We start from the raw sequence: 23093 nt of genomic DNA, 5'->3' as shown, positions 1-23093 counted from the left end.
CATTGAAACCCTTAAACATTGAAACCCTGAAACGCTGAAACCCCAAAACCTTGAAACACTGAAACTCTTAATCGCTAAAACTCTAAAACTTTGAACACTAAAATCCTAAAACTTCGAAACCCTTAAACGTCGAAACCCCAAAATCGTGAATTCTTGAAACTCTAAAAACCCTAAACTCCGGAACCCTGAAACTCGGAAACCCTGAAACTTTGAAACCCTAAAACACTGAAATCTCAAAATCTTGAAACCCTGCAACTCTAAATCCCTAAAACTCTAAAACTCCAAAACCCTGAATCTCTGAAACCCTAAAATGTTGAAACGCTAAAACCTTGAAACCCTAAAACTCTAAATCCCTAAAACTCTAAAACTCCGAATACCTGAAACTTTGAAATCTTAAAACGTCGAAAATAAAAACCATGCAAAAAAATATACTCCCTCCGTTTCATAATTACTGTCCACTTAGAGAGAAAAAGTTTGTTTCCCAATAACTGTCCACTTTGAATTTCAATGGTGCATTAATTGATTTTTTTACATATAATGCCCCTATGAGAATAATAAATGAGGAGAGATAAAAATACATTGTAAATGGTAAAATAGGGAAACAAATGATTGTAAAGTTAAGAAAATTGATTGAATTTCTTAATATATGTGTATCTTTTCTAAGTTGACACTTATATTGAAATGGAGGGAGTACAACAATGTGTAAAATAATGAATTTTTTTATAATTTTTTAATAAACACTGAGTTAAACATTTAATTTTCCCATTAACTCAATTGTCCAGATATTCACGACCAAGAAGTACTGAATTCTCTTTCTCTTTTCGAATAGACCCTTAAAAGGAGAAGGTAGGTTAGAATGCTAACAGGCGTCTATTATTGAATTCACGCGACCCGAGAGTACAGTACCCATTTTTGGACTTTATGTTTTTCTTTTGGGCTTATAAAAAAATATTTTTCTTTTGGGGAAAAAATCATGTTATTCAATCATGCCTATCAAAAAAAAATTTTATTCAATCATAATGAATTAATGAGTAGGTGAGCCACTTGTTTTTTTTATGGGATTTGAGTTGATAAAAGTGGGTGGCATTGTGTTCCCATGCTTGAAGTTGCTTAAATTGGGGATCTGGGAGTTTGGTGAGGTCGAGCCATGGCTTTAGCGGTAAGGCCTAATACAAACGCCTTCAGCAGTAAGATTATCTCGCTCTCATCCTATGACCGAACCAAGAAAGGAAGTCTTGAACTAGGGTTTGTGAGGAGGGATTTTGGAGTAAAGGGTCGTATTGGTACACTCTCCCTGAAGTGTTCTCTGGAGCGCAGCAGCAATAGCAATAGCAACGATGGAAAGAAAGGAGGTGTATCGAATTCGAATTATGTGGTGCCGCTGGACAATTCATTTCCTTTCTCCAACTCATCCTGCATAACTCGTCCTTTAGCCGAGATACTCCGTGACCTCAATAAAAGAATCCCCGATACTATCGTCAAAGCTCATGTTCCTGACGATCCTTCGGCTTCCACCTTTATCCCCTGGTACTTTGCCACGTTAATCTGACTTGGTGACTTGAGTTCTCTTCTTGAATTTATGAATTATGATGATCTCAAGTTATTCTATCTGTTACCGTTCTTTCATAGGTATCACGCCAACAGGATGTTGAGCTTCTATGCCCCAGGTTCATTCAATTATCCTTTTATTGTAATTCATATTATTTTCTAATTCTAATTAATTATTGGTTGCACTGTCTAATGTAGCAGGTGTAGGCATATAGGATTAATGTCTAAATATTCTACCTATCCTCCATCACTGCAAATGTATATAGGATCCTAATACATCCGTAAAACTTTCAAATTTCAAAACACTTTTGCAGGATGGTGTGGAGAGATACGTGATGTCATCTTCTCTGACAATGGCAGTGTGACTGTGGTATACCGTCTTACTGTACGAGGATCTGATGGTGAGGTGAGCCTCTAGTATTTCTAATGCATTCACTTTCATATATTATAAGCTACTCTACTTTACTTTGTCCTATTTGTTTATTCCTTCATTTTGTGGCAATAGCAATACATCCTCTATTTTTCAGTCTTGACTTTCCAGACTTGGCCCATATGACATGGTGAACCAGCTGCCCTTTTGGATCTAAAAACTAGTTTTGGGTTCTAACAGTACAATATAGGGTGTGTTTGGATAAACAATAAGCGCTTATTCATAAGCTACTATGAGAATGTTATTGAAATAAGCTCAAAATAGCTTATAGGTAGGTCATAACCTATTTACATAAGCTCTCATAACCTATTTACATAAGCTCTCATAAACACTAGGTACTAAACTGAATGAGAACTGTATTGAATTCACTGAATTTCCCAAATAGGGAAGAGCCGAGAAAAAGAAGTTACTACAAATGTAACTCTGGAAATTCGAAAGTTCTAGCTTTCCCAACTACTGTCTACTAACAACCAATTTCATAACTTCCCTCTCCTTTCACTAACTCTAATATAGGACAGGGTAACTTCCCAGTCAGTTACAACTGGCAACTGTCCTAACTGACTCCTACTAAGGGCTGTGATTCCCGGCGGTCCTTCTCTACTTCCTCTGGTAGACCTGCACGAAAGGAGGCTTGCACCTATTAGACATGACATCACAATTGAATTGATATGAATATGCCAATATGGCATGACACGAATGAATGCATACTAGAATAATAACTTATACTGAGAATTATATGGCAATAAAAGTATCTTAATTGTATTTCAGTAAGTCTCTAAATCTAAAGAGATGTGAATTGTATGGTGGCAAGGAGGATTTAGCAAAGCATGAGATATAATCATACATAATATATTCAGATTAGTTTTTTTTTTTTAAACATTGGGTTTATGAATTTTGTGAATTTCTAATTTGTAGTTTTTTGTAGGTAGGTTATTTGTGGATTGGCTTGGTATTTCTGTTCATATTCTCCTCTCTCTCTCTCTCTCTCTCTCTCTCTCTCTCTCTCTCTCTCTCTCTCTCTCTCTCTCTTTTGCTTTTTATCAAGGTTGTCAAACTTGAGAATTTACATGAACTTGTGGAGCATGTGTAAACTGGACTCAAGACTCAGAGTTATATACTCGTATGAGTTTACCTAATATACAAGTAATATTTAAAACACCTATTATAGTATCAGAACATAGTACTATATGCATACCAAATATTCAACATGATAACATCGTAATTAAGCAAACTACAATAACAAAGTTTTAGATATTCTGTAAACAGCCAATAGCTCATACCAAGATGGGTTCATAGCTCAAATACACAAAAACATTGAAATTCAAAATTGAAGGACAAATTTACAAACACAAGATAGGTTCATAATTCAATACAATGTATTGAACATAATAAACTCTGAAATGATGGAAAAGTCCACAAATCACAAGGTTGAAAATTACTGAGGAGTGAAGGATGGAGGAACTAGGTTCATCTTGTCAGAGCTGGGTTTCCAGTTTCCACTTGTGAGAGCTAGGTTTGTTCACCTTGTCTGCCTGCTAGGTTCATTGCAAACTTTCAGCTATGGACTTGTTTGAGACTTCATTCATGTAGAGCTATCATGTTAAGACTAATTTAGCTGTGTTTACCTCCTCCTATGCACATGGGTTCATGTCCGTTGGAGGCATGCAGCTATTGAGTACTGTGATAATGTTTAATAGTTAATACACAATGAGCCTTATCATTTAGTGACCGCGTTTTGGGTATTGTTAAAAACAGTTAAAATAATCATTCTTTGCGGTTCCTCAAACTCACAATCCTGTGTAAGCCTACAAGTTTTCCCAGAAATGTGGTATTAACTGGATTTTGATAACAATGCTCTTTATTGCTCTACTCCTGTCTTCAATCACAAATTTTCATATTCTGTGATGAGAATATAAGGGTGATTATTATCTCTTTTTATTGTTATCTTTGCATTTTTGGCAATTAAAGGAATTTAGCTGAACAGTAAAGAAGTAAAAGAAACCTAGTCATCACATCAAAAGCCCCTTAGGCATGACATGAAGGTTTAACCTGCAACACGGCGCTATTTAATTACAGAAATATTAATACCAGTATACCACAAACCCCAAGTCCAAATGCTGCTCAAGACCATGAAACATAAAAATTACTGAAACACTATAATTTAAATTATAAAACGAACTATACAATACCTTCCTTTTCCTGAATGTCCATTATTGTACCAAATATGACCTTTGAAATATTATAAATTATAATGACCTGCATAATTATTAGAAAGGAATTTGAAGCAATTTATTGGTAAACTTGGGTTCCTTAATACTAATTCGTTGTGTTTGGCAGGTAGTTTTGCTCCCTTTGAGTAGAACTGAAAATTTTCTATGCCATTAGCTTCTTAAAACATCTGAAGTGCCTAACCAGCAACCACTGTCATTTTCTCTCTTGATAACAGGCATATCGTGAGTCAACTGGGACAATTTCACCTAATGATGGCTCCACTGTTGATCCAGTTTCAGCCGCCGAGGAAGTCGCTTTCTGCAAAGCTTGTGCCCGGTTTGGTCTCGGCTTGTATTTGTATCATGAAGATCAAATGACCAGTACTTAAGCTTCCAAATCTTAGTTGGCTTGTTATGATGTTCTATTGGTTTCTTCTCATTGATGTGAATAGAAGTAGACAATATGCGGCTGTTAGTTACTCATCCAGTACTGTCAAGTATTGGGAAAAACTAGAAACCATATCTTTGTTTTGTACGAATTCGAATGCTTTATGCGAAAGTACATTTTTCTGTATTACTTGGGTACATTTTTGGTGTTGTCTAACGCAAAGCACCTTGCAAGTGTTGTATTCATATAGCACCTATATCAACCGCTCGATATAATAGTACTTTAAACAAGGGTTTTGATCTATTACCAGTTACTGGTTTGAATTAAAGTTATTTTAAGTTATGAAATTTCAGTTCCCCGCACTTCTTTTTTCTATTTTTATTTTTACCCTATGAATTCACATATTTCTTTCTGCTGGCCCAGCTCCCCTTTGATTTTCAAGATCCATTGGTGGCTGCTGTGGTGCTGTTGTTTTTGTCGTACATTGCTGTCTCTCGCCGTTCCCCTTTGTTTTCTTTGCATCGTTTGGTTTCATCACCATTTTCGGTCTCACCGTCAGTGGTTGATCTTGTCAGCCCAGCTTTTGCCTTGCTCTCCTCCTTATTTTTGCGTCACAGATCTGGTCAAGATCTTCAATCATACAAATCTCTCATCATAATTGCAAGAGAACGTTGGAAAAATGAGAACACAAGAAAAAGCTCCCAATCTCCCTCTTTCTTTGTGCGACGTTGTCATTCATTTGGGGAGGGGGGATATGTTTCAACTTTTTGTTTTGTTTTTGAGAAAACCAAAGGGTTGGGCCATTGGCCTTTGTTTTATGTTTGTTCCATCTTGTATAGGTTCCAAGAGAACTAGCTAGCAAAACCAGAGACCGGGATGGGAAGCATCACGACGGAGGTAGAAAATTAAGAGTTTGCATCCCTTCTTTAAGAACGTTTTGAACTTTTTTTGTGATGAATTTTGGATTCTTATATAATAAGTGTCATTTCGTTCAACTTAAGAAAGTATTGATTTTATTATCTGGTATGATGATTTTAGGGTGTGGAGTTGAGAAGACTTTTGGGGTTGTGATCATACAAAGAAGAACCCCACCATATATAGGTTACCATATCTGCTACATCAGGTATGACTTAGTGTGATGTATTGATACATCACATGTGAGGCGCTTCATTGTAGAAGCCACTACACCTACATTTTTACCATTTAAAAACGTACATTTGGTTATGGGGTTAGAAATTTTGCTACCTCTGCCCCGCCCTTTGCTAGTTGTGGGCGAAAAAGGTTGGCTGTCATTCTTTCAATGATAAATTAACAAGGCTTAAATGAACTTTTGATCGCTCGCATATATTCTCTACATAATTTTGGTCCCTAAAGTTGTAAAAAATTACACTTTTCATCTCACGTCTGTTGGCACTTTTGGTTTTTCGTTTGCTTTTTGTTCAAGAGACTACAAACCCGATGTAAGCCCTGAACCACAACGAACATAAGCAACCACCACGAAATAAAGCAAATAGTACTGTTCATCCATATGGACGTGTATCGTTTTTTTTTTTTGTCAGGGGTCTTGTGTTGATAAAGATTAAAGATCATCCCAGTTGATTTCATCGTAACTAGGGAGACCATTTTGCAATTTTGATCTTAAGCTACTTAGCTCCTTCAATAGGTTACTGGTGACAACTATGCCGTTGTTATCTTTCTCCTTTTTGCAAGGAACAGTCGCCCCAAATATTTAAATCTAATTAAAATGATGCTTCAGGCTTTCAGCTCACATCGTCATATGCTCAAAAGATTAAAAAAAAATTACTTGTCTTCAACCAGCCTATCAAAAACAAAACTTGTCTTCAACCAGAAATTCACATGGCTAGGGGCAAAAATGCCCCAAATATACATTAAAATGTAAAGGCAATCAAATTCAACACATATTAAGCGCTAAAGCAGACAATCACCATGAGGGAAATTGAAACCACCAGTACATTTCATGGAAAGTTACCAAGATTTTGACTCAAGAAATCAACATTGAAGTGGAGTGCACAGTGCCGGGACAGCCAAAATCTACACTTAATCCTGCAAAAAAAAAATGTAATAAAAATTGAAGCATTACATATCGCATAAGAAAACATAAAAAGATATGGTGTACGAAATTAACATTTCCTTCCTCTTGCAGTTTGAATATTTAATATTTTAACAGATACATATATTTTATTATTTGTAAATTAATTATCTATGTAAATGCTTTGTTGGGTGCCAGATCATTAAATGAGGTCCACATCACCCACTTCCATAAGCATTTGGAGAGAACACTGACGGCATGACCAAAATTGCATGTGGGACCCAAATCGCTCGTTTTGAGAATTGAGGACCCAAATCGCACAATCACGATAGATCAAGGACAAAAAGTGCAATTAAGCCATAGATTTAAGTCCTCCATAAACTGGTTTGGGAAAAGATAATGGAACAAAACAGAATGTAATGGAACAGAGCAGAATGGGATGGAATTGAATAAAAATCTCAAATTCTTCCTCAAATTCTCAACAAAAAAAAGAAACAGAAAACATGATGTTGTGATTAAATCTTAACATAGAAAAGCCACATTTAGTGCCTGTTTGGCATCCCGTTAGAAACGTGGTATTTGAATTAACGTGATTTTGTTAAAATGATTTTGAGTAAAATTGTGTTTGAGTAAACGTGATTTATGTTTGGATGATTTGTAACAAACGTGATTTAAAGAAAATGAATATTGTTTGGATGAAATTAGGGAAAGTAAGGTATAGACTATTTGTTTTTTTTTTCCTGTACAAATTGGAATACGTTTAGACTATTTTAATCAAAAAAATATTACATTGTGCATCACACTGAATTAAAAAATTAACAAATCAAACATTACGTTGAATAAAAAAATAACGAGCTTTTTATAAATAAAAAAAAAAACCAAGAGAAACGATAAACCAGTTCACGGAGGCAGAGAATTATGCAAATGGAGAATGGAGAAATCAGTTCAGTGCTATGTGAGTACACGGATCTAAACAAAGAGGTTCAGTGGTTCATCAGGGACACCAATTCCATGGGAAAGGAGGAGCAAGAACGGTGGACTGGTGGAAGGCTGCGAACAGCGAAGCGTGAACGGCGGCCGGAGTGGCACAGATCTGATCTGGAGTGGCCAGAGTAGAGGTCTGCGAACGACAGAGCGTGAACATCGATCGCCTCTTCACAGATCTGCAAAGGTGAGTTGGTGAAATCCAAAAATCAAACACCAAACGCTCAACGCCCAACGCCACAGCTCCAATTTCTGGCTTCCAGAAAAACGCGATTATGGACGGGAACAGCGTTGTTGCGTTAAAAAAAACGCCTATCCAAACGGTGAAACAAAGCAGGTAAATCACGTCTATCTCAACGCAACGCCCGTTTGCCCTCTCTAACGCCAATCCAAACAGGCCCTTAATCAAAAGCAACAAATAGCAGCAAAAAATAGAATGTAAAACAGGACATGCTGTTGAGACCCTTGAGCCCAACACAGTGAACTGATAAGGGCCCAGTAGTGCTGTGCAGTAGAGCCATGGCCCCAAGATATGGTATATTGCAGAAGTGGGAAAAAGGGACACGTGGAGGAGCATTAGGGAGAGAAGCAGTAAAGCTAAGAGAGTAAGAGTAAATTGAGTGGGGCCCAAGAGCAATGTAGAGAATTGAGGTGCTTCCAAATAGGGAAGGCGCATGACCTTGAAGGATAGTTAGAAATCTAGAATAATGGGGATAAGCCATGGGCTTCAGGAACAAAGATAGCATTTAGCATCTACTTGTTTCTTCCTATTTTTTCTCCTGTTATTCAGTATGTTTTCATCTTCCGCTGGTACACTGATAAGAACCTTGGGAGAACCACACCACAAAAGCTAGCTGTTGTAGTTGGAGAGCCCAAGGCCTCATAAACTCCACATTAGAATCTCATACTTCCAATGTAGGACTCAAGTCCCATACCTTGCAATTGGGTCCTAACATCCCACCACGTTCCGCAGCCCTGTCGCCCACGCGGGCTGGGCTGCGCACTAGCCCCTTGACTGGTCCCAGGCGAACACTGCAATGCCGGCGTCACCACCCGCGCCGCTCGTTTGCAGCTGAGAGACATGGTGGAAGGCTCTGATACCAATTGATAAGAACCTTGGGAGTACCACATCACAAAAGCTAGCTGTTGAAGTTGGACAGCCCAAGGCCTTATAAACCCCACATTAGAATCCCATACTTCGAATGTGGGACTCAAGTCCCATACCTTGCAATTGGGTCCTAACATACACTCATCTTGCTCCATTGTGAGTTCAATGGTGTTATTTTTCCCGCCAAAACCGCAAATACAGGCAGAGACAGTGAGAAAAGGGAACTCAAATAGGGTTATGGCATGAAATAGCCCCTTGGGGTTTATGGTGGGAAGCCAAAAATCCAATAGAGAAATATAGTGGAAGGCGTTATAGATTAGGGCAAAAGTGTGGCCATATAAATAAATATACACACACACACACACAAAAACTGCGCCAGATAATAAAATAGGGAAAACTGGCAATCTATGTCAAAAACAATAATCTGAACCGGTATCATAAATAGAACACAGCTTCAGTTCGATAGAAAGTAAAACACCATCAAGTTCAAGAAACAATAAAAGATAGAAAGCAAGACAAAAACAAAAGGAAAAAAAAAATGAATAGGTGAAAGAGCAAAACAGCCATTGGGCCGTGGAAGGAAAGTGAGAACTGAGAACAGAGCTAGCATAGTGGGAAGCGGAATGTTAAAACGAAAAAACACATGGAAGTATCAAATATCATAAACGGGGTTTTTTTGGGGAGGGGTGTCAGAAAGGGGACAAAAAAAAAACAAAGATTCAGAAGAATGTTGAGGTGCCAGAGATTCAGAAGAAAAGTTTGACATACACATAACAGGAAATTGATACCTGTCCCATTGCAGCAGAATCAGTATTTCTCTGCTCTCGCGTATCATTAGATTCATCATGAACCACATCTTCACCTTTTTCATTAACATTATCCAACGTTACATTGCCATTCAAGCTTTTTAAATCTTCAGGGAGTAGACCAGACTTCAGTGCCTGTGATCATATACCCGATTAGATTACAGTCATCAGCCTTTTCAAAATAGATAAAAAAAAAATTATTTAGAAAGAGATGAGCGCTTTAAGCAAGTAATATGGTTTCATGATAAAAAGGATATAGCCAGAGAAAATATTATAACAAAGCTCCCACGAAACCGAACTGTAGCAAGAATCTCAAAATGGTTTCCTGCTTTTTTCCCAAACCACCGGAGGTAAACAAGATGAGCTCCTCGACTAACGGCAAACCAAATCCCACCCTCTTCACATGGCAAAGAATTCAGTTTGCATACTCTAAGCCAGCAAATGCTGACACAAAAACTCAGAATGTTTATGAGCTCCAATAACAAACAAGACATTTCATGGGAGAGCCTCCACTTGAAACATCAGATTCCCTCTCTAAAAGCAGGCTATTAGTTATAAATAAAATCTCCTATGTCAACTAATTTCAATATTATGTTATGAATGAATATGACAATACCACAATTTAAAATCCAAAAAGTGATTATCTAAACTAAAAAGCAATCACCTTTTCAAGTCTAGCAACCTCTTCAAGAGTCTGTGAATTCACGATGGCAGCCTGCATTGAGTAAAAATATGAAACCATAGTAATCACAATTAGCCGCTTGATGCACCATTCTCTAAGATATGAAGATGGTCCTTCACTATAACCCCAAATAGAGGTGATTTCTTAGCAGAAGATGACCACACACGCATGCAAGGTAATTTATTTGAAAATGGTTATCCAATAAAGAACTACCACAAGCGCTGAAGGAACAACAAGCATATGCATCTTACAGCATAATTCTAACTTACAGGATTGAGTCATCTGAAATAAGGCAATCTCAAAAGCAGATAATCACAAAGCACCTGCTATGCATTTTAGAGTTGAGACGGTTGATTTAGTTTAACAGAAACCTTTCATGGATACACGAAGCTTATATGCAAGAAACTCAGCAGGACTGACTGGATCAATGTTGTTCCTTTAATGTTTAATGAATTACTAAAGTTATATTTATCTGAATCTGACAGAGAAAAATTAAAATAGCAAGAATTAAGAAGCAGAGGAACGCTTCAAGCCTTTTGTTTGGATAATGGTACTATATAGGTTTTATATAAAAGAGATTTTACATGTTTGTAGGTAAGATAACATGTTCTAGCTAAGACTATTTTTGTACTTTAAGGTGACATGTTCAATGGAATTACCTTTATGGGAACTGTGGTTATCACGGGGTATAACCCTCTACTTTAGCAAGATACATCAAATGCTTTAATTAAATATCTGAGTTGAACAACGTGTAAGTCACATGGTCACCCCTATAATGACAGCCTTACATTAATTGATAACTTCACATATCATATACCTTAATAGCAATAATTTGCTCTGGTGTGGGAGCAACCACTTTGGGTGTCTGTTGGTCCTCCGTAGCTTCTGAAACATTAGGAGTTTCACCAGGTGAAATCGTTTTCACTGGTGTCTTTTGAACTTTTTCTATAACTTCCTCTGAAGCAAACAAATTTTTGGCTTCCAACCGTTCCTATTAAATTTAAATAACCATCAGAAGGACATTAGTTGAGAAGTATGTGTAATTGGTAATAAGAAATAGATCCAATCGTCTCTAGTAAGGTGATGAAACTCTTCATGCAAGTGCAAAATGACTATAAGACAAAAAATCTTTGCACCCAATATCTTGTTTAAATTTCAAGTCATTCAGTTTCAGTCAATTACAGACTAAGCAAAGTAAGGACCAAAGCAGCCTGGTAAAAAATTGCTCCATAGTATACACTTATTTGTGGAAGATTTTCGACAATTGGTCTTGGTGTTCATTGCAAGTAGTACAAGCTGCTTATGAAGCTTAAAAAGCTGGTATTCATTGAGCTGCAGACATTATCAGAACACCCTATAGTTTATACTTCAAAAAATGAGCCCTAGAAAAGTAGTGACAAATAAAAGATTACCTTATTTTTCACTTTCTTGAAATCCAAAACACGGAGGGACTTCAGCTTGCTAATGACATAAAGCCTGTAATTTGCTTTCTTTGTAATATTATTGTCTAGCAGACTAAGGAACTGCAGCTTTGGAAGGGATGCTAAAGGATCTATTTCTACTAGGTTTACAATTCTGTTGTTTGTGAGAACAAGCGTGTGTAAATTTGGTAAAAATTCTGCAATACAAAAGACATAGTAAGCTAGGGTAACACATTGTATTGCTTAAAACTGGAGGCAAAAATGTAGTGACAGATGTAACAAAGAGAAATGATGAGATTAGATCCACTTCAAAGTTCAAACTCTACCTCCAATGTTGGGATTAATTCTCGTAATTCTATTGTTATTTATGAGTAGTGTACCCAACCGATTAAGATATGGTATGTTTTCCAGTTTGACAATCTCATTGTCAGACAGATCTAGGGTATCAAATTGGTCCTGCAAGAAAGGCATTTGTGAACATCAAGATGAGCCATAAAAAAGATTTAATTGAAGCATAGAGTCATAACTATTTTTTTCAGAAAAAAAAAGGAGTAGATTAAATTGTGCACCTCTGTGGCGCCTAAGTTTTCAATTACAGCAATCTTGTTGCCTGCCAACAATATGACAAACTGTTGTCAATGATGAACTAAAAGAAATTCATTTGTCAAACAGAACAAGGGAGAGGGGGGAGTGAATGGGAGACCTCGAAGATCTAACTCGCGCTCTTTAATGGCATTGAAGAAATGAGGGCTTTTCCAGATCAAGTCTGCAGTGAGCCTCACCATCTCCCTCTAGCGGAATAGATAATTACTGCAAAAATGGTGACTTCAGATGATAGGCGCCCAGAATGAATACCTGAATGCTTGATCAAATTACAAAATGTAATTTCGGAAACGGCACAAAATAAAACAATCACAGAAAGAATAGTTTACCCCTGATAAAGGCACGTCAAATTACAGCTTATATTTTCACTAAAGGAGCAGAAGCTAGCTAGAGCGATCATGCCCAGCTAACCGGCGACAGCACGGTGGGTTTCCAATGAGAAAGCGTAGTATATGACGCGTTCAAATCGAAAGATGAAATTTCACAAAGAAACACTTCAGAACCAAACTGGGAGCAGGATGATTTACCTATAGACAGAATAGAAGCTGAAGCTAGGCTGTCTCTCTGACACGGTAAAGCGGCGGCCACCAACGGTGAGAAATAGGCACCGTGCGAACCCAAAACAAAATCAATGTATTGTTGTTAGGATATGGAATAGGGGTTAAACATCATATTGGTCCCTATCTTTGTCTCGCCGTCTGATCTAAGTCCCTCGCCGGAAAATTTATTGCATTTGGTCCTCGTCTTTGAAATATTTTTGGGGCGGATCCTCGCCGGAGGGCGGAGCTCCGGCGAGTGATGATTTGGATCGCTGACTGTGTTAGTTATGCTTATGTGGATTTAAAAGAAAATTAAAATTTTAAAAAAATTACATGTCAGATCATTAATCATATTAACTAAAATTAAATATATTAACAAATCTAAACCTAAATGAATTAACAAAACTAATTTTCCCCAAAATTAACTTCAATTCCCCCAAATTAATTCAAAAAAAAAAAACACTCCAGAATCATCATCATCATCATCAAAACACCCCAAAACCAAACTCGATATGAACAATCTTTGACAAATCTGATAAAAATTCTTCCATTTTTTTTTCTTTTCCATTATCATTTCCCTCTCCTTTTAATCATCATCATCATTTCAGCATGAGGATTCAAACACAAACTCAATCTCCCAATCTCAAAACTCAGAAACAGAAACTCAACCTCTCAATCATCATGATTTCATACCCAGAAACACAAACTCTGCAACCCAGTACACAACAACACAAAACCCAGAACCAACAAACTCAACCTCCCAATCTCAAAACTCTGCAACCCAGTACACAACAACACAAACCCAGAACACCAACCTCAAACCCCAGCAACATCAACCCCAACCCCAACAACATCAACCCCAACCCCCTCCTTCCTCCCACGCTCCCCAACCCTCACCCAACCTCACCCTCACCTTCACCTTCACCCTCACCCACATGCAACCTGCAACATCACGGCCTCACCCTCACCCTCACCCACCTGCAACCTACAACCTCACCCTCACCCTCAAACCCCCAACCCGCAGCCTCACCCTCACCCTCAAACCCCCAACCCGCAGCCTCACCTTCACCCTCACCCACGGCCTCACCCAACCTCAACCCTCACCCTCACCCTCACCTTCACCCACTTGCAACCTCACCCTCACCCTCAAACCCCCAACCCGCAGCCTCACCCTCACCCTCAAACCCCCAACCCGCAACCTCACCTTCACCCTCACCCACGGTCTCACCCAACCTCAACCCTCACCCTCACCCTCACCTTCACCCACTTGCAACCTCACCCTCACCCCAAACCCCAAACCATGAAAAAGAGAAAGAGAGAAAGAGAGAAAGAGGAGATCCTTTGGTGATGAAGAAGATCTGAGGGAACGACCCAGATTGAGGGAAGACGATCTGCACCAGATCTTCCCGTTGAAGACGAACGAGAGAGCGATGAGGGCAGGTTCGAGGGAGAGCTCCTCGTCGACGAGGCTCATGGTGCGTTTGGACGGAGATCGAGAGTTTGGGGGAAAATATTTGAGGGCTCTGCCTTGGAGATCGAGAGTTTAGGGAAAAAAATTTGAGGGCTTTGCCTTGGAGATGGAGAGTTTAGAAGCAGTGATCGGTGGTGGTGGTCGGTTCTTCGAGGATCGGTGGTGGTGGTTGATTGCGTCGGTGATGTTGATGATGATAACAAGAAGAAGCTGAAAATGTGATGCTGATGATGATAATGATAACTGGGAAGTTGGTAAGGGATTAGAACCTAATTTGATAGGGAATTTGGGGAATTTATTTTTAATAATTAATTTAGGGTTAGTTTTTTTAATTAGTTTTCTTTTTGTTAGTTAAATTAAGATTTCTGATGTGTATTTTATTTTATTTTTTTCATTATTTTTTTATTCCACATCATCTCATTAAGCCTAGTCAGCGTGCCATTTAAGCACTCGCCGGAGCTCCGCCCTCCGGCGAGGATCCGCCCCAAAAATATTTCAAAGACGAGGACCAAATGCAATAAATTTTCCGACGAGGGACTTAGATCAGACGGTGAGACAAAGACAGGGACCAATATGATGCTTAACCCTATGGAATAGCATTAGAATTAGGGCAACTGGGCTGAGCTGATTTGGGCTCCAGCGCTTCTTTTATAACATCTCAATACGCAAAATTAAAAAGAACAATTGATAGCAACACACTTTTTTAGGATTTTAATGTAAGTGCGGCTGGGTAACTTTGTTTATTGATCTAATCATTCTTGACAAAAATGAATGGGAGGAATGGGGAGGGAGATTTTAATTCTTACTATCATGTTTGGTTGAGAAGAGGGGAGGGGAAATAACTCATTTCATATTTGGTTCATAAAGGGATAAGAGAGATTTCAAAACAAAATTATTTTAGTTACCTTTATCTTTATAAGATTTTAAAACACATGAAAGGTATTTTTGTCTAATGAAATGTTCCCCTTCAATTTCTCCCATTTTTTGAGGGGAGACAAACTTGAGTTACAAGGGGGTTCGACACCTTCCATTCCCTTTTTAAAAACTTAACAAAACATTATGTTAATTAGGGATGTCAATGTTGCGGGTTTTTCGTCGTCCTGTCGTGATTCCGATTGCGACACATTCAAAACATGACTGGTATACCAATCGGGGTCACGGCAGGAGGACGAAAAAATAAATAAATAAGTATAGATAAATAAAAATCAGTAAATAATAGAATATATAAAAGAATAAATATGGTATATGCATGACAAATATGTCTTTTGGGTCAGTTATTAGCTTATGGATCGACTATCTATTAGTCGTTAGCTGATGGATCGGCTGCCATTGATCGCTAGTTGATGGACTGGTTGTCAGCGAGTCGTTAGCCGATTTGAACCATGAAATGTGAATGGTTATTGGCCTGGACTCGTTGCTTGAGTAAAGTTCTTAGGTAAAGCACCTTCTAAATTAAAAGAAGGAATATTCTGCATGATATTTGAGACTTTTATCCTTAAGTGATATTTTCGTTCAGTGCTTTAAGAGAAAGTCAGAATGGATCAACTCTCCACAAATATGGGAGCTTTACGTCAAATGGAAGTAGTGGAGTCAGTCGATCAACTTAGGAAGGAAAACTCACTAATTCATATGACAATATTTGAAGGTTATGACAAGATGTCCTGACTTTAAGTGTTTTTTATACAAGCTTAGTGCCTAGAGAACGTGGTACTAAGGAAGGCAAATAACTTATGTAATTAGGGGTGATTTACATCTATAAATAGTCGTTTGAGACTCATTTAAAAACACGACTTAATAATCACTCAACTTACAAACTTTCTGCATTGCCTTTGTCATTTTACTTTCAACACTTTACTTTGTTTACAACCTTTTAGCACTTTATTTATTATGTTTTCAGTTATTTATCTTTAGCCGTTTGAGCGCTTTATTCGTCCATTTTAGTCTTTACCTTAGTTCCATAGCCTTATTCCTTGCACAACTTCTCAATATTGATCACTAAGAGTTTTTTGGGGTGTCTTGTTTGATTAGAGAATTGTTACGTTGGTTCCTTAGTCGAACTACACGGTTACCTAGTCCCAACGAATTTGTAAATCAATAATCATCTTCCGCTCGTTTAATGTGCGGAATATATAATTTGTGTTCTGCACTTATAAGTGCAGTGTGTAATTAGTTCTCACTTAAATTAGTGAGGTAAAATTGAGTGATGAGGAAAAAAAAAAATAACATTAAAACGAACTCCCAAAACTATAGTAAGCATCAAAAAACAAAAAAGAGGCATCTATAGTAAGAAGAAGTATTCCGGCGTGCAATTGATATTATGGTTGAGACAAAGGTCCCACGGTCACGGTCAGCGCACTTGACGAATTGAATTTAACTATTATTTTGCTCTTAGTTTATATATTCATTGATTGATTAAAAGAATTGAATCCATGATCCATTTAGATTCGAACTAAAATGAAACAATTCTTAAACAAGGACTAAATTTCATTTTCGCACACCAAAAGAGGCGTGTTTTTAGAGGATTGAAGTTTTATTACGGTTTGAAGGATGGGTGAATTTGTGTTATCCCGGAGCTACAAATTTTGAAATTATAAAAGTGGTAGATCGAGAACGAAATGAAAGGAGTTATCAACGCCTCCTATATCATTTGATATAGGCTGGTGGATTGCTGAATAACAACCACTTGATTACTCCAGTGAGCCGGAGTTCTCAAATTTTGAAAGGTTTCACTATACAGAAGTGGACTTAAAGAATTCTCATATCACTGATAACAGAAAGGTTGTAATCTCTTTTGTACTGACATTTTTTTTCTTAATTAATTTTTTATTGTATGTGTGTTTAATTAATTTTCATCTTATAGGTACTTCCCGCAGAGATTGTAAAAACAGCGTTGCTACCTAAAAAGCCAACATATTGTGTTATGCGAGATCAGAAAAACAAGAAATTTTACTGTGAATTGGTTTGGAACCCAAGAAGAAATTCTCAGTGCACCTTAAAGAATGGGTGGAAAAAACTCATCAAAGCTAATAACCTTACAGAGAATCATTCCGTTTGATTTGAAATTCATAAAGATGATCGACACGTTATTCATGTTGGAGTCATGAAGAATTAATTTCGTGAAAAAATTCTCCAAATTTGAGTCCAATTTTGGAAATTTTGCACTTGTGTTCTCTATTTATCTTGGTGGTTAAAAATTAGATAGATTGGATTTTAAATCCAACAATTTTGTATGCTTCCCTGGAATGTGGTGTTTTTCCACCAGAGATGTCTATTGCAATTTTTAGTTAAATATTCTGGCTTTTTGATAAATATATTATAATATTTTATATAAGAGAATTATTATTACATCGTTTAAATTATTTTACCCATCCGTATTCATTTAGAGTTTAGGAAATCAAAATGATATAGTGTAAAAAAAATGTAATTTAATATGTAATCTATTTTTTGTATCAAATTTTCCATAAGTTATAAATTGTGTAAACTTATTTAGAGATAGGAAAAACGAAAAGAAAAAAAAAACAAAAATCATACACTTTATTATATTATTATATCATAAACAAATTAATCAAATAAAAAATTATGTTTATATTTATTTTTCATTTATACAAAAAAAAATTATTATATATATTAAAACAATTTATTATATATTCGGAAATACACCCCGTGTATCGACACGGGTAAATATACTAGTTGATATCATGGTTGAGACAAAGGTCCCACGGTCATGGTCATCGCACTTGGCGAATTGAATTTAACTATTATTTTGCTCTTAGTTTATATATTGATGGATTGATTAAAAGAATTGAATCCATGCTCCATTTAGATTCGAACTAAAATGAAACAATTCTTAAACAACCTCGACTAAATTTCATTTTCGCACACCGAAAGAGGCGTGCTTTTAGAATCAAGCATGCATTTTCAATTCCATAGGACAACGTTCCTAAATATTCATCAGCGATCATGAAATTTATATAGAGATAAGAAAATGACATTATGGGAAAGTGTCCTCTTTCTAGGGGAGGAGTTGGAACGATTTCCTATTTCCTTGTAAGTGAATTGCAAAGTGTTTCACAAATCTAAGCGTGCCATCATGTTCTCAAAACTTTCCCAAGTCCTTAAAGCAGTCCATTTTAAAGTGTGTTGACGCACTTACTACTGAGTTTTTTGCTGTTCTAATTTCTCAATCAGAGTTTTCCTTTCATCATCGCTGAGAGAATTGAACATGAAAACGGACTTGTCACCGATGTCATCCTTGATGCAAAAGAGGAACCCACATGAGCAAATTTTGTGCATTGCATAAAGATATAATAAACGTTTATGAACACAAATCCTCAGAGTGTAAATTTACCTTGATGGGCTGGGTGAATTTCCTTCCAGCAAATATCACAAAAAGAGCCATCCATGAAGCAAGTAAAGTAAGTTTAGCTCCATCATCCATCAATCCAGTCTGCAAGGAGTAAAAGAAACATATACTACCCAAACAGAACAATTGGTATTGATGATAAAAATAGTCTTCAATATATGCTTGACTAATGCAAGCAAACAAAATGCAGTGCAATAATGTAATAGTCAAGAGGACACGGAAATGAATATATTCCAAGAAATAGCATTGCAAGAAATACCATAAAGGGGGTCAAGTTGTAGAGATAAGATAACTACAAAATTTGAAAGAAATAAGGAAATAGATTAGCGGTGTGTTTGGGTAAACAACTTAATTAATTGCTTGTTTCCTTTCCATAAGTGCGTATCATATAAATGTTTATTCATAAGCTAATTTGAGAAACTTAATAAAATAAGCTCATAATAGCTTATAGAGGTAGGTATAAACGCTTATTCATAAACTACTCTGAATAGCTTATGAAAAGAAGCTCAATAAAGCTTATTGGAAGGTCATAAACTATTTCCATAAGCTTGCACAAACACTTGTTCAAGCACGCTATAGGTTAATTAAAAATAGGCTTATCACAGGAGAGCTTATTTAGTAGGCACTTATAGAAATAAACTTAAAAGTACCTATAAGCTATTTTTTGTTCAAACGTCTATCACAAAATAAACTATAATGAACTTCAGAAAAGCTCTTCCAAACATCCAAACATGACTGGTATACCAATTTTTGAATTTAAATGGCAATCTGTTAGATAGATTACTTCAAAGGTAGAAAAAGAGGAATACCATATGCCCAAGAAGAACTGTAGGGATAACAAACGTGAGAACTCCAGCTTCTAGCTTGCCGTAGCACAGTCCTGTTTAAAGAATACAAGATCACATAAAGAGAATGCATTTTCTCAATTTGATATTTAATGGGAAAAGGAAAAGAAATACATCTAACATTTACCTTCCTTGAAGACAAGTCCTGTCAAAGCGGCAAAAAGAGGACCGACAAGCCAGACAGCTGGTGGGTTATCAACAACACATTGTATTAGATTTTCATTTGCTGGTAGAGCAAGGTTGATGTAGGCTATAGCCGATCCAAGAATACCAAGCCCCCACAGTGCTTGTAGGGCACGCTTGATCTCAGACACGTAGATGTGAATCAACAGTAGAGATAAACCCAGCCCGCCTGACCCAAGGACATAAAGTAAATCAAGGTTTTGCTTGAGTGCATCACATAGTGCCGAGTTACTGGGCAAAAAGGCAGCACATGCAGCCATGACAAATGATGCAGCAGCTGTCACCAATCCTGATCTGTATAAAATTACCTGCCACAGGGAATAGCCAACCCATAAATACATAGCTTAAGCGAAAGCTTTAAAGCTGAAACTGTATATGAATTGTTGGAGATAACTGAAACTCAGTTTTGACAGTGGAGGGTATCAATTTTGTTAGTTAGTTGGTAGTTTTGATGGAAGTTCGTTACTGGTTGTGTTTGGATTTCAGTTCATTCGCCTCTAACCAACTTTTCATTCAATCTAAAGCACCAAGGGTTGAAGTTTGAATTTCTTTCATTAGGTTGAAAGTAACTCAAATACAAACACACATGTAATGGGTTAGTTACAGTAGTTAAGTTAGAGTGATAGTGGGAGAGCAAAATTTATGTAAGCAGAACATGTGTCAGTGTATCAGTCAAGGTTATCAATTCAACTTTGCTATCATCTACTACCATTTTGATTCAGCTCCCCTCTCTCAACCTGCTTTCAACCTCTTCCCCATTTCCAACATAGTATCAGAGATAATCCTGTATTTCACATGAAGAATGAGAACACGAACAGAAATCAGATTGAAGCTGAAGTTGAGGACATTTAACAAATCAGTCAAGTAAAACTGATAAGATAAAATCACTATTCCAGAACAGAAAGCAATTCATCTACTGCCATCTAGGACTGGGAGCCTAATAGTGCCTCTGTTCTAAATGATTGGAACTCTGACTAAAGAGTGGCAGATATGATCAGTGCTCCCTTTGTCAAGAATCCAGTACCTTGATTCAGAAGGATGTGTAATAGAATAACCAGCACCTGCAGGTTGCAACTTTTCGTCTGCTATCTCTATGAGTATTCTGAGCTGGTATGCCAGCTGATTGACTGAATGAGAGGTTTGAGCTGTTGATTGCTGAACCAAAGCTAATAAGGCTTCATGCTGCTCAGGAGCAAAGTTCAAGTTAGCATTCTGATTTATCTCCTTTAGAGAACTAACACTGCCAGCATCATCTTGTCTCAGATAACTAAACTCAGTTTTGACAATTGACGGATAACTGTTAGTTAGTTGGTGGCTTAGATGGAAGTTAGTTACTGAATACTGATAATGCAATCTGTTAGTTACAGTAGTTAAATTACAATGATAGTGCGAGAGCTCTATGTATATAAGCAGAACATTTATCAGTGTATCAGCCGAGACAATCAACTCAACTTTGCTGTCATGTCTCTTCTCTCAACCTTCTTTGAACCTGTTCATTTTTTTCAACATGTATTATGTAATACACACCGGTTCGCAGGTTCGTTTTCAATTGCAGCAAATTAATAATAAAATAATAATACTCATAATAATGAAAGATAATTGTTTACGAACTGATTAGTGTCTATGGTTAAAATGTCAATTTCTGTCAGTTATAGCTGCTAATTAATTAATGAATCAACAAATAACTAATATCAGGATCAGAGTGATTTAAAGGGAAGTGAAATAATGAACATATGTGCTTGGAAATGGAAGCTTAGCTATTCTGCATCGAAAATGAATACCTCTCGAACATCCGAGGAGTCAATGGTCCAAGGGCCATAAATACCCTCGTAAACTGCAGTGTCGTCTAAGGAACCTTGCCGGTTGTCTCCGAGAGCTTTATACCGTACCGACCCGATTTTGATTCTGCAACCCGAGTATGGAATCCGACCACCACGACATAATCTCGTTGTGCCGCTACCTACTATGGACCGAGGGCTGGGAGGCCTTACCGACACTGAAACCGCCACAGCCGCCGTACTCAATCCTCGCAGTTCCATAATCAGACTTGTCTTCCGGTGATTTCAGTTCTAAATTGAATTGCACGACTTGAATAATAACGTTAATTTGATTTTTCTAGTGGTCATGGATAAATCCAATTCGAGTAGCGGTCATAGATGCACGTCTTATATTAGAGCGTCATCATCCAATCATCAGAATTCATTTCAATATATCTCTTTCTTATAAAAAAAAGGATAAATGTGAAAACCGAACTTTGTGCGAGATCTGATTTTCATCTCTCGCCCAAAAATCTTTCTATGGACACTCTCAAACTACGGTTTTTTTTTTTGAAACCGTCCTTGTCGCCGATGAATCTCCGACCGTCGTGACAGGTGTCACTTTGAAGGCAGGACCGGGGAAGGAGTTTATACAGTTAACTCTTCTTATTTATTTTTGCAGGCACAAAGCTTGGAGGAGGCAGACCCAGTGTTTAAACTAGAGATGGCAGGAAAATCCAAACCCGCGGGGCCCAACCCGAACCCGACCCGAAATTGTGGGCGAAAGCCGATTTCTTTGGATTTGGGTTCGGATTCGGGTTTCACCCAAATTTTAAAACATGTTTGGGTTTTGGTGTGGGATTGATTAAACCCGCACCTAAACCCAAACTCAAACCCGAAGTCTAATGCATGTAATTATCAACCCTTATATATATACTATTAAAGCTACTAAGTCGAGTTTTTTTAAAGTTACTAAGTAGGCTTATGTTCATGAACTATATTTTATCCTTTGTATTGGAATGATAATGAGGTTTAATCAGCTTATATTCATGTTGTGCTCTTATGTACATGTTGTTTCCGAATTGATATTTTTGATTTTTTGTCAGTTCGGTGCTCACATTGGGTTTTGGGTTTGGGTTTGGGTTTAACTTTTGCACCCATATTAAATTTGGGTTAGAGTTTGGGTTTGAGTGTTAAGTTTGGGTTTGGGTGTGGGAATGGTCAAACCCGCACCCACGGGGCCCATTGTCAACCCTAGTTTAAACTGGTGTGGTCAGTTGTGGCTCCATCAAATATTAGAGCTTTTATTTGGCGACTGCTGAGAGACTGATTGCAAACAAGGGATAATCTTCGAAAGAGGCAGGTTATAGGGAGCGGAGATGAATCCTTATGCCCCTTATGTGGGTTGGAGGAGGACTCTTCCAATCACCTATTTCTCTTGTGTGCGGATCATCTGATGCAATTCTCCATCATTGGGGTCAACAAAGCACAGCGAGCTGGAGAGTATGTGATTTGGATGGCGATTGTGTGGACTATTTGGCTTGCCCGAAACAAAGTTATTTTTAATGGGGCAGAATTTGACAGCAGTCAAGTTTTGGAATTGGCTCAATTGAAAGCATGGAAGTGGCTGCGAGCAAAAGCTGATGGGTTCAATTATTCCTGGTTTGAATGGCAACAGAATTCGGCCATGTGTATTTTGTCACTT

The 23093-nt window shown here is 37.4% G+C and overlaps 3 protein-coding genes across 8 annotated transcripts; 1 reads left to right on the top strand and 2 right to left on the bottom strand.

Moving 5' to 3' along the window:
- The first annotated feature begins 1042 nt into the window (after positions 1–1042).
- On the top strand, positions 1043–4923 carry LOC130718192 (DNA repair RAD52-like protein 2, chloroplastic). Its single transcript, XM_057568707.1, has 4 exons — positions 1043–1527; positions 1630–1667; positions 1863–1954; positions 4425–4923. The coding sequence occupies exons 1-4, from the start codon at positions 1148–1150 to the stop codon at positions 4575–4577; spliced, it is 663 nt and encodes a 220-aa protein (XP_057424690.1). The 5' UTR covers positions 1043–1147; the 3' UTR covers positions 4578–4923.
- Positions 4924–6354: 1431 nt separating this feature from the next.
- LOC130718086 (U2 small nuclear ribonucleoprotein A') lies at positions 6355–12906 on the bottom strand. 6 transcript variants are annotated; one of them, XM_057568550.1, is made up of 9 exons: positions 12758–12906; positions 12331–12482; positions 12197–12237; positions 11954–12083; positions 11619–11824; positions 11024–11197; positions 10189–10239; positions 9507–9659; positions 6355–6640 (listed from the first exon to the last, which is right to left on the bottom strand). In XM_057568550.1, exons 2-9 carry the CDS (start codon positions 12410–12412, stop codon positions 6635–6637), a joined length of 843 nt encoding a protein of 280 aa, XP_057424533.1. In that variant the 5' UTR covers positions 12413–12482; positions 12758–12906; the 3' UTR covers positions 6355–6634. The 6 variants fall into 6 exon arrangements, with proteins under 6 accessions (XP_057424533.1, XP_057424532.1, XP_057424531.1 ...); XM_057568549.1 differs by having other exon boundaries at positions 12331–12437; positions 12758–12896; XM_057568548.1 differs by having other exon boundaries at positions 12560–12858.
- Positions 12907–18084: 5178 nt separating this feature from the next.
- On the bottom strand, positions 18085–21820 carry LOC130718474 (uncharacterized). The gene is made up of 5 exons (XM_057569072.1): positions 21413–21820; positions 19576–19939; positions 19413–19483; positions 18589–18687; positions 18085–18491 (listed from the first exon to the last, which is right to left on the bottom strand). The coding sequence occupies exons 1-5, from the start codon at positions 21668–21670 to the stop codon at positions 18393–18395; spliced, it is 891 nt and encodes a 296-aa protein (XP_057425055.1). The 5' UTR covers positions 21671–21820; the 3' UTR covers positions 18085–18392.
- Between the last annotated feature and the right edge of the window lie 1273 nt (positions 21821–23093).

This window comes from Lotus japonicus, chromosome 5 (genome assembly GCF_012489685.1).
Source record: "Lotus japonicus ecotype B-129 chromosome 5, LjGifu_v1.2".
Lineage (NCBI taxonomy): Eukaryota > Viridiplantae > Streptophyta > Magnoliopsida > Fabales > Fabaceae > Lotus > Lotus japonicus.
Note: the sequence above shows the minus strand (reverse complement) of the source record. Positions and strands in the feature narration are given on the sequence as shown.

What these genes read in the sequence shown, in the direction of transcription:
- LOC130718192 (XM_057568707.1), top strand. Translation starts at nt 1,148, where the DNA reads ATGGCTTTAGCGGTAAGGCCTAATACAAACGCCTTCAGCAGTAAGATT. An exon ending in GCTTCCACCTTTATCCCCTG is followed by an intron (nt 1,528 to 1,629) that starts GTACTTTGCCAC and finishes GTTCTTTCATAG; the next exon opens with GTATCACGCCAACAGGATGT. An exon ending in TACGAGGATCTGATGGTGAG is followed by an intron (nt 1,955 to 4,424) that starts GTGAGCCTCTAG and finishes TCTTGATAACAG; the next exon opens with GCATATCGTGAGTCAACTGG.
- LOC130718086 (XM_057568550.1), bottom strand. Translation starts at nt 12,412, where the DNA reads ATGGTGAGGCTCACTGCAGACTTGATCTGGAAAAGCCCTCATTTCTTC. An exon ending in TCAAGAAAGTGAAAAATAAG is followed by an intron (nt 11,198 to 11,618) that starts GTAATCTTTTAT and finishes TAAATTTAATAG; the next exon opens with GAACGGTTGGAAGCCAAAAA. An exon ending in AGGTTGCTAGACTTGAAAAG is followed by an intron (nt 9,660 to 10,188) that starts GTGATTGCTTTT and finishes ATATGATCACAG; the next exon opens with GCACTGAAGTCTGGTCTACT.
- LOC130718474 (XM_057569072.1), bottom strand. Translation starts at nt 21,670, where the DNA reads ATGGAACTGCGAGGATTGAGTACGGCGGCTGTGGCGGTTTCAGTGTCG. An exon ending in AGGACTTGTCTTCAAGGAAG is followed by an intron (nt 19,484 to 19,575) that starts GTAAATGTTAGA and finishes TTCTTTAAACAG; the next exon opens with GACTGTGCTACGGCAAGCTA. An exon ending in AATTCACCCAGCCCATCAAG is followed by an intron (nt 18,492 to 18,588) that starts GTAAATTTACAC and finishes TTTTGCATCAAG; the next exon opens with GATGACATCGGTGACAAGTC.